The sequence below is a fragment of the Orycteropus afer genome, unplaced genomic scaffold (genome assembly GCF_000298275.1).
Source record: "Orycteropus afer afer isolate SDZICR_OR568_19922 unplaced genomic scaffold, OryAfe1.0 scaffold00174, whole genome shotgun sequence".
Taxonomy (NCBI): Eukaryota; Metazoa; Chordata; class Mammalia; order Tubulidentata; family Orycteropodidae; genus Orycteropus; species Orycteropus afer.
The window spans coordinates 6678680-6687718 of NW_006921761.1; the positions used below are offsets into that span (position 1 = coordinate 6678680).

General features: G+C 44.6%; 1 protein-coding gene across 1 annotated transcript in view; it reads left to right on the forward strand.

Annotated features, from left to right (window-relative positions):
• Positions 1–9039, forward strand: part of EHMT1 (euchromatic histone lysine methyltransferase 1) — a 114545-nt gene that overhangs the window by 9438 nt on the left and 96068 nt on the right. Inside the window, exon 4 of the mRNA XM_007946987.2 lies at positions 1068–1256. Within this exon, the coding sequence (XP_007945178.1) occupies positions 1068–1256 (189 nt within the window). The remainder of the gene's footprint in view (positions 1–1067; positions 1257–9039) is intronic.

Sequence of the window (9039 nt, forward strand, 5' to 3'; positions counted from 1 at the left end):
GTCCCTATCCAGGGAGGTCATCAGTAACCCGGATGACCCCGTCCCTATCCAGGGAGGTCATCAGTAACCCGGATGACCCCGTCCCTATTCAGGGAGGTCATCAGTAACCCAGATGGCCCCGTCCCTATCCAGGGAGGTCATCAGTAACCTGGATGACCCCGTTCCTATCCAGGGAGGTCATCAGTAACCTAGAAGTCCTCAGTTCCTATCGTGTGAGGTCATCAGTAACCCGGATGACCTCGTCCCTATCCAGGGAAGTCATCAGTAACCCGGATGACCCCGTCCCTATTGTGTGAGGTCATCAGTAACCCGGATGACCCCGTCCCTATCCAGTGAGGTCATCAGTAACCCGGATGACCCCGTCCCTATCCAGGGAGGTCATCAGTTACCCGGATGACCCCGTCCCTATCCAGGGAGGTCATCAGTAACCTGGAAGACCTTAGTTCTTACTGTGTGAGGTCATCAGTAACCTGGATGACCCTATTCCTATCCAGGGAGGTCATCAGTAACCTGGATGACCCTATCCCTATCCAGTGAGGTCATCAGTAACCTGGATGACCCTGTCCCTATCCAGTGAGGTCATCAGTAATGTAGAAGTCCTTAGTTCCTATCGTGTGAGGTCATCAGTAACCTGAATGACCCTGTCCCTATCCAGTGAGGTCATCAGTAACGTAGAAGTCCTCAGTTCCTATCGTGTGAGGTCATCAGTAACCTGGATGACCCTGTCCCTCTCCAGTGAGGTCATCAGTAACCTGGATGAACCAGTCCCTATCCAGTGAGGTCGTCAGTAACCTGGACAACTTTGATCCCTGTCTTGTGAGGTCATCGGTAACTTGATGCTTTTGGTCCATATCAAACTCTAGAGCCCCTCTGCTCTGCAAGACACATGCCCACGTTCAGGTGGGTCCCTGGACCTCCACCTTGTCCTGCCCTGTTCTCTTTGCTCGCTCCTCGCCTCTCACAGGCCTTCCCCGTGTGCTGTGGGGCCGTGGGCTGCAGCCCTCCTTCCAGGGTGCGGTCGTGATGCTGAGTGGTTCTGCTTTGTGTACCCACCGGCCCCTACTCAGGGTGAGAAGGACCTGGGCGACAGTGCCCTGCATGTGAACGGGGAGAGTCTGGAGACAGACTCAGAAGAGGACGATTCAGAGGAGCTGGGTGAGGACGACGAGCATGGGGCAGAGCAGACAGCGGCGTTTCCCACGGAGGACAGCCGGACTTCCAAAGAGAGCGTGTCAGGGAGCGACCGGGCCCACAAGGTAGGACGTGGCTGGCCAGGGTGAAGTGCAGTGTGGGGAAAATATGGCAGGCTCGGAACACATTCTGCATGTCGGCAGCCAGGGCCCTTCTGGGTAAAGTCCCTGGGTGTTTTCATATTTAATTTCTCTTGAATTATTAGATGAGTTTATTTTCGTTAGGGAAGTGTGTGTCTTCTCGTAAGGCGTTCATCGAAGTCAACCTTGTGAGCTTTTTTGAATGATGCTGTTGATAACAATGAGAATAGCCAAAACTATTGATTGATTGTTACCATGCCCAGTGACTGCTGCTTGTGACTGGCCTTTGTGTGGCTTCTCAGTCAGGGGTGCTCCCCACCGCAGGGGCAGTCATTCTGCTGCTTTTGCAGGGAGGCTGCTGAGGAGTGACAGGCACCCCGTCCTGGCTGATAGCATGTGTGTCCAGTGCTGCCGAGTGGCCTTGCATGTGGACCCTGGCTTATCACTGGGTGTGCAGGGTGCTCCTTGTAGGTTTGGCTTGTATCATGTCCTCAGAGCTCAAGAGCTGGTAACACTATAGTCACCATCACAGCAGGAGGGTACCTGCCACTGGCCAGGCGCAAGGACTGCCCGCAGGTCCTGCTGGAGATGAGAGTGGTCTGCAGATGTGTGAAAGGGTTGGAGTGAGGTATCAGCACCTGTCTGACTTCAGGCAGGTTGGTGACAAGGACCAGCTCAAAGCTGATTCCTGTGTTTCCTCCTGTGGGGTGGGTGGTTGAAGCAGAAGATTTGACTTTCTTTTGTTGTGACAGCTGGATTTAAGAGTTAATTCTTCTCAATTTGGCTACACAAGGGTTAGTGAGACGTGCTTAGGCGAGGTCCCTTCTGAGATTGTAGGGAACCCTTTAGGGGATGTCCTTTTTTTTTTTTTTAATTTTTGCTGTGATTTGGGTGAAACTTTACAGAGCAAATTCCTTTTCCCTACAGCACTTCATTCATATTTTGTTTCACGACATTGACTGCAGTTCCCCACAAAGTAACAGCTCTCTTCCCACTTCCTCCCTGTAGTTACCTCTTCCCTATGTCCTTCTCTCCTATGCATTCCTGCACGCACCCCCCAGCTGTGCAAATACTACCCTTCTGTTCTCCCATGCTTGATTGTTCCAAGGAGTGTATCTGCATGGTTTAAGTGTTTGCCTTATATGCCTGTCTGTTGTTTGGCTGGAGGCTGTGGGAGTGAGTTCAGTTCCAGACCTGAATGGTAACTAGGGGCCATAGTCTCCGGGGTGTTACCAGGCTCTACCATACCAATAAATCTGATCTTTTTTTATGATTTTGAGTTTTGGTCTACATTGTTTTCCCACTGTATCTAGGAGCTCCTGCACTGATCCTGTTCTGAATGGTTGACAGTGGTAGCCAGGCACCATCTAGTTCTTCTGGTCTCAAAGTTGTATAGGCTGAAGATTGCATGGTGCACCAGTCTCTTAAACTAATTGTTTCCATTCATCTGTGATTTCCTCATTCTTCTTTGCTCTGGACAAGGAGAGCCCCGTCATCATTGCATCTGGATGGCCACTTGCAAGCTTTTTAAAAATTTTTTATTATGATTTGGATAAAAGTTTACAGAGCAAATTAATTTTCCGTACAGTAGTTCATACTCATTTTGTTTCATGATATTGACTACAATTCCCCAGAATATAACAGCTCCCCTCCCACTTCCTCCCTGTAGTTACCTCTTCCCTGTGTCCTTCCCTCCCATGCACTCCTGTCTCCTGAGCTGTCTCCCTGTGCAAACACTGCCCTTCTGTTCTCCCATGATGGATCGCTCCAAGGAGTGTATGTATCTACCTGATGGAAATGTTCACCCCATATGCCTGTCTTTTGTTTGGCTGGAGGCCACGGGAGTGAGTTCAGCTCCAGACCTGAAATGTAATGAGGGGCCATAGCCTTGGAAGGCTCACTAGGCTCTATCAGATCAGTAAACCTGGGTGTTTTTTTTTTTTCCTGTAATGGTTTTGAGTTTTGTTCCACATTGTTCTTCCACTCTACCCAGGATCTCCCTTACTGATCCCCCTCCTAGTGGCTGACAGTGGTAGCTGGGCACCCTCTAGTTCTTCTGGTCTCATGGTCATCTAGGCTGAGGGTCGCATGGTGTCCTACTCCCTTGTACTGATCATTTCCGTGCGTCTTTGGTTTTCTTTGTTCTTCCTTGCTGTGGATGAGGAGAAACCCATCTAGATAGCTGCTTGCAGGCTTTTAAGACCCCAGTCACTACTCACTAAAGTAGGGTGTAGAACAATGTTTTTGTGTAGTATGTTAACGCCAGTTGAGCTTGAGGTTCCCTATGACCATGGTCCTGGGCCCCCAGGTCCAACAACTCACTCCATCAGGGTGGTTGACTGTTCCTAAGAAGTTATCATAACTTTGCCCCCTGTTAGTTCTAGATATGTGCAAATTCTTATAACACATACAAATACGTATGTAGAAATAGCATATGACGACCTTTTATATGGTCATGGGTATATTCCCTTTTGCCTAGAAATACATGACTATTCAGCCTATCCATCTGTTTACTCATAGATCCATGTTTGCCATCACTGAGAATGCAGTATTGTGTATGTAAAATGGTTATCTTTGTTCTCTGTACCTCTTGTGCACCTCTCCTTGTCTTCCTTTTCCTTACTGTTACTGTGTTGGTCACTCACTTTTGGTATATTGCCTTTCCCTTCACCCAAATCAGTATTTACCAGTGTTCCCTTCTCTCCCCTCCCATCCCTGTTAGTTGCTGTTGTTAGGTGCTTCAAATTGTCTCCGACTCATAGTGACCCTATGCACAGCAGAACGAAACACCACCCAGTCCTGCGCCTGCTCCACAATCTCTGCTATACCTGAGCCCATGATTGTAGCCTGTGTCAGGCCATCGTGTTGAGGGTCTTCCCCTCTTTTGTTGACCCTCCACTTTACCAAACGTGATCTACTTCTCCAGGGAATGGTCCCTTCTGACAACATGACCAAAGTAGGTGAGACGAAGTCTGGCCATTCTCACTTTCGAGGAGCATTCCGGCTGCACTCCAGGACAGATCTGTTCGTTCTTTTAGCCGTCCATGACACTTCCAGCATTCTTCTGCAGCATCACCTCTCAAAAGCATCAGTTCTTTGGTCTTCTTTATTCATTGTCCAGCTCTCACATGCATATGAGGCGATTGAAAACACCATGGCTTCTGGCAGGCGCACCTTAGTCCTCAAGGAGACGTCTTTGCTTTTCAGCCCTTGAAAGAGGTCTTTTGCAGCCGATTTGCCCAGTGCTTTATGTCTTCTGATATCTTGACTGCTGCTTCCATTGGTATTGGTTGTAGAACCAAGCAATGTGAAGTCTCTGACAACTTCAGTCTTTTCTCCATTTATCGTAATGCTGCTTATTGGTCCAGTTGTGAGGATTTTGGTTTCTTTATATTGAGGTAGAATCCATACTGCAGACTGCAGTCTTCAGTCTTCATCATTAAGTGCTTCAAGTCATCCTCACCCTCTGCAAACAAAGTTGTGTTGTGATCATATCGCAGGTTGTTAATGATTCTTCCTCCAAACCTGATGCCATGTTCTTCATATAGTCCAGCTTCTTGGATTATTTGCTCAGCATACAGATTGAATAAGTACGATGAAAGGATACAACCCTGACTCACTCCCTTCTCGATTTTAAACCATGCAGTGTCCCCTTGTTCTGTTCCAGTGACAGCCTCCTGGTCTATGTACAGGTTCCTCATGAGTACAATTAAGTTTCGGGAATTCCCGTTCTTCTCAATGTTATCCACAATTTGTCATGATCCATACAATCAAATGCTTTTGCATAGTCAATAAAACACAAGTAAACATCTTTCTGGTATTCTTTGCTTTCAGCCAAGATCCATCTGATGTCAGCAATGATATCCCTCATTCCATGTCCTCTTCTGAATCCAGCTTGCATTTCTGAAAGTTCTCTGTCAGTATACTGCTGCAACAATTTTTGAATTATCTTCAGCAAGATTTTACCTGCTTGCTATATTAATGATACTGTTCGATAATTTCCACATTCTGTGGGTTCACCTTTCTTTGGAATATGGATCTCTTGCAGTCAGTTAGCCAGGTAGCTGTCTTCCAAATCTCCTGGCATAGCCACATGAGTGCCTCTAGTGCGGCATCCATTTGTTGAAACGTCTCAGTGGGTACCCTATCAATTCCTGGAGACTTGTTCTTCGGCAATTCCTTCAGTGCAGCTTTGACTACTTCCTTGAATATCATTGGTTCTTGATCATATGCAACCTCCTGAAATGGATGAACATCGACCAGTTCTTTTTGATACTGTGACTCTGTATTCCTTCCATTTTCTTTTGATGCTTCCTGCATCATTCAGTATTTTGCCCATAGAATCTTTTAGTGTTACAACTTGAGGCTTAAATTTTTTTCTTCAGTTCTTTCAGCTTGAGAAATGCTGAGTGTGTTCTTCCCTTTTGGTTTTCTAACTCCAGATCTTTGCGCATTTCATTATAATAATTGACTTTGTCTTCTCAGGCTGCTCTTTGAAATCTTCTGTTCAGCTCTTTTATCTTATCATTTCTTCCATTTGCTTTAGCTACTCTGCATTTAAGGCAAGTTTCAGAGTCTCTCCTGACATCCGGTTTGGGCTTCCATCCCTGGTAACCAACAAAGTTTCCTTCCATATATAAAACTTTCCTTTACTTTTTACAATAGTTAACTAATACAGTATTTGTCCTTCTGTGATTGACTTACTTCACTCAACACGATGTCCTCCAAGTTAGTCCATGTTACACAGTGTTTTGAAGATTCTACATTATTCTATATATGATAGTTTGTTTATCCATTCTTCTGTTGATGGGCTCTTAGGTTGTTTACATCTGTTTGCTATTGTGAATAGTGGTGCTATGAACAGGGGTGTGTGTATATGCGTTCGTGTCCTGGCTCTTACTTCTTTAAGATAAATACCCAGTAATGGGATTCCTGGATCAAATGATATTTCTGTTTCTGACTTTGGAAAAAATTGTCATACCAATTTCCATAGTGGTTGTATCATACTGCAGTCCTACCAGTAGTGTATGAGAGTCCGACTCTCTCCACATCCTTACCAGCATTTGTTATTTTCTGTGTTGTGGAACTTTGCTATTAGTGCTGGGGTGAGATGGTATCTCATGGTTGTTTTGATTTGCTTCTCTCTGATGACTAATGATTGTGAACGTTTTCTTGTGTGTTTATTGGTTGCCTGAATATCTTCTTTGGTGATAGGTCTGTATATGTCTTCTGCTGCACATATTTTAATCGGATTGTTTGTCTTTTTGATGTTGAAATATTGGCATTTTCTAGAAATATTAGAGTTAAGTCCCTTGTCATATACGTTGCTGCTGAATATATTTTCAGAATCTGTAGGTTCTCTTTTCACTCTCTTGGAGGAGTCTTTTGATACACATAAAAATTTAATTTTTAGAAGGTCCCAATCATCTAGTTTATCCTCTAGTGTTTCTGTATTTTGGGTTATGCTTGATAATCTATTTATGCCATAAATTAGACCCACTAAGTTTGCCCCAAGGCAAGGCTAGGCCCCAAGCCCCCTAGAGCCAGGAAAGGGAGGAGGAGAGTTTGGGGACCTCTGGAGCGGCAGGATAGCCAGGTAAAGGGGAGGGAGGCAATGCTAGGCTCCAAGTCTCCTAGAGCCAGGAAAGGGAGGGGGAGCGGCCAGGGACCACAAAGGGGTAGGTTCCAGGTAGGAATTAGGTAATAGGAGGGCGCAGAGTTTTCCAACAGCTAAGGGAGACAGTCCTGTCTGTCAGTTTGTCATCAGGTGGGACTTAGGTTCCTGTGAGGCTTGAGGCTGTGCCACTGGTGTTTCAGATGCCAGCAGAGTTGCACATGGTGCATAGGTTTCAACGCAGCTTACAGACTAAGACAGGCTAGGAAGGAGGAGGAGGACATCCACTTCTCAAAAATTGGCCAGAGAAAACCTTATGAATAGCAGAGAAACACTGTCTGGTACGTTACTGGGCAACTTTATGAATAGCTCAGAAACACTGTCCAACACAGTGCAGGAAGATGAGCCCCCTGGGTTGGAAGGCACTCAAAATAGGACTGGGAAAGAGCTGCCTCATCCGAGTAGAACAAACCTTAATGATATCGATAAAGTAAGTCTTTTAGAAACTCCACGTGCTGACATGGCACGACTCAAATTGAGGAGAAACATCCATTAATAATTGGAACATGGAATGTACGAAGTATGAATCTAGGAAAATTGGAAGTTGTCAAAAAGGAAATGGGAAAGCATAAAGATTGATATCCTAGGCATTAGTGAGCTGCAATGGACAGGTTTGGGGCATTTTGAATCAGACAACCATATGATCTGCTATGCCGGGAATGACAAATTGAAGAGGAATGGCATGGTATTCATCATCACAAAGGATGTTTTAAGAGCTGTCCTGAAGTACAATGCAGTCAGTGATAGGATAATATCTATGTGCCTACAAGGAAGACCCATTAATACACTATTATTCAAATTTACACACCAACCACCAAAGCCAAAGATGAGGAAATTGAAGATTTTTATCAACTTCTGCAGTCTGAAATTGACCAAACATCCAATTAAGATGCGTTGCTTATCACTGTTGATTGGAATGCAAAAGTTGGAAACAAAGAAGAATCACCAGTAGTTGGAAAATTTGGCCTTGGTGACGGAAATAATGCTGGAGATCACATGATAGAATTTTGCAAGACCAAAGACTTATTCATTGCAAATACCTGTTTTCAACAACACAAACGGTGGCTATAAATGTGGACTTTGCAAAATGGAGTACACAGGAATCAGATTGTCTATATCTGTGGCAAAAGGAGATGGAAAAGCTCAATTCTTCAGCCAAAACCAGGCCAGGAGCTGATTGTGGAACAGACCATCAACTGCTCATATGCAAGTTCAACTTGAAGTTGAAGGCAATTAAAACAAGTCCATGAGAGCCAAAATATGACCTTGAATATATTCCTCCTGAATTTAGAGACCATCTAAAGAATAGATTTCATGCATTGAACACCAGTGACTGTAAACCAGAAGAATTGTGGGATGATATCAAGAGCATCATCCATGAAGAAAGCAAGAGGTCATTAAAAAGACAAGAAAGAAAGAAAAGACCAAAATCAATGTCAGAAAGAGACTCTGAAATTTGCCCTTGAGTGAAAAGTAGCTAAAGCAAATGGAAGAAATGAAAAGATAAAAGAGTTGAACAGAAGATTTCAAAGAGCAACTCTAGCAGAGAGGGCCAATTACTATAATGAAACGTACAAAGGCCTGGAGTTTGAAAACCAAAAGGGAAGAACACGCTCATCATTTCTCAAACTGAAAGAACTGAGGAAAACTTTAAGCCTCAAGTTGCAATATTGAAAGATTCTATTAGTAAAATATTGAATGATGCAGAAGCATCAAAAGAAGATGGAAAGAATGCACAGAGTCACTGTACCAAAAAGAACTGGTCAATGTTCATCCATTTCAGGAGGTGGCATATGTTTAAGAACCAATGGTAATGAAGGAAGAAGTTGAAGCTGCTCTGAAAGAATTGGCGAAGAACAAGGCTCCAGGAATTGACAGAATACCCATTGAGATGTTTCAACATACGGATGCCCCGCTGGAGGCACTCACTTGGCTATACCAAGAGATTTGGAAGACAGCTACCTGGCCAACTGATTGGAAGAGATCCATATTTGTACCCATTCCAAAGGAAGGTGATCCCACAGAATGTGGAAATTATTGAACACTATCATTAACATTGCATGCAAACACTTCACCAAGGAGGATATTCAAGCG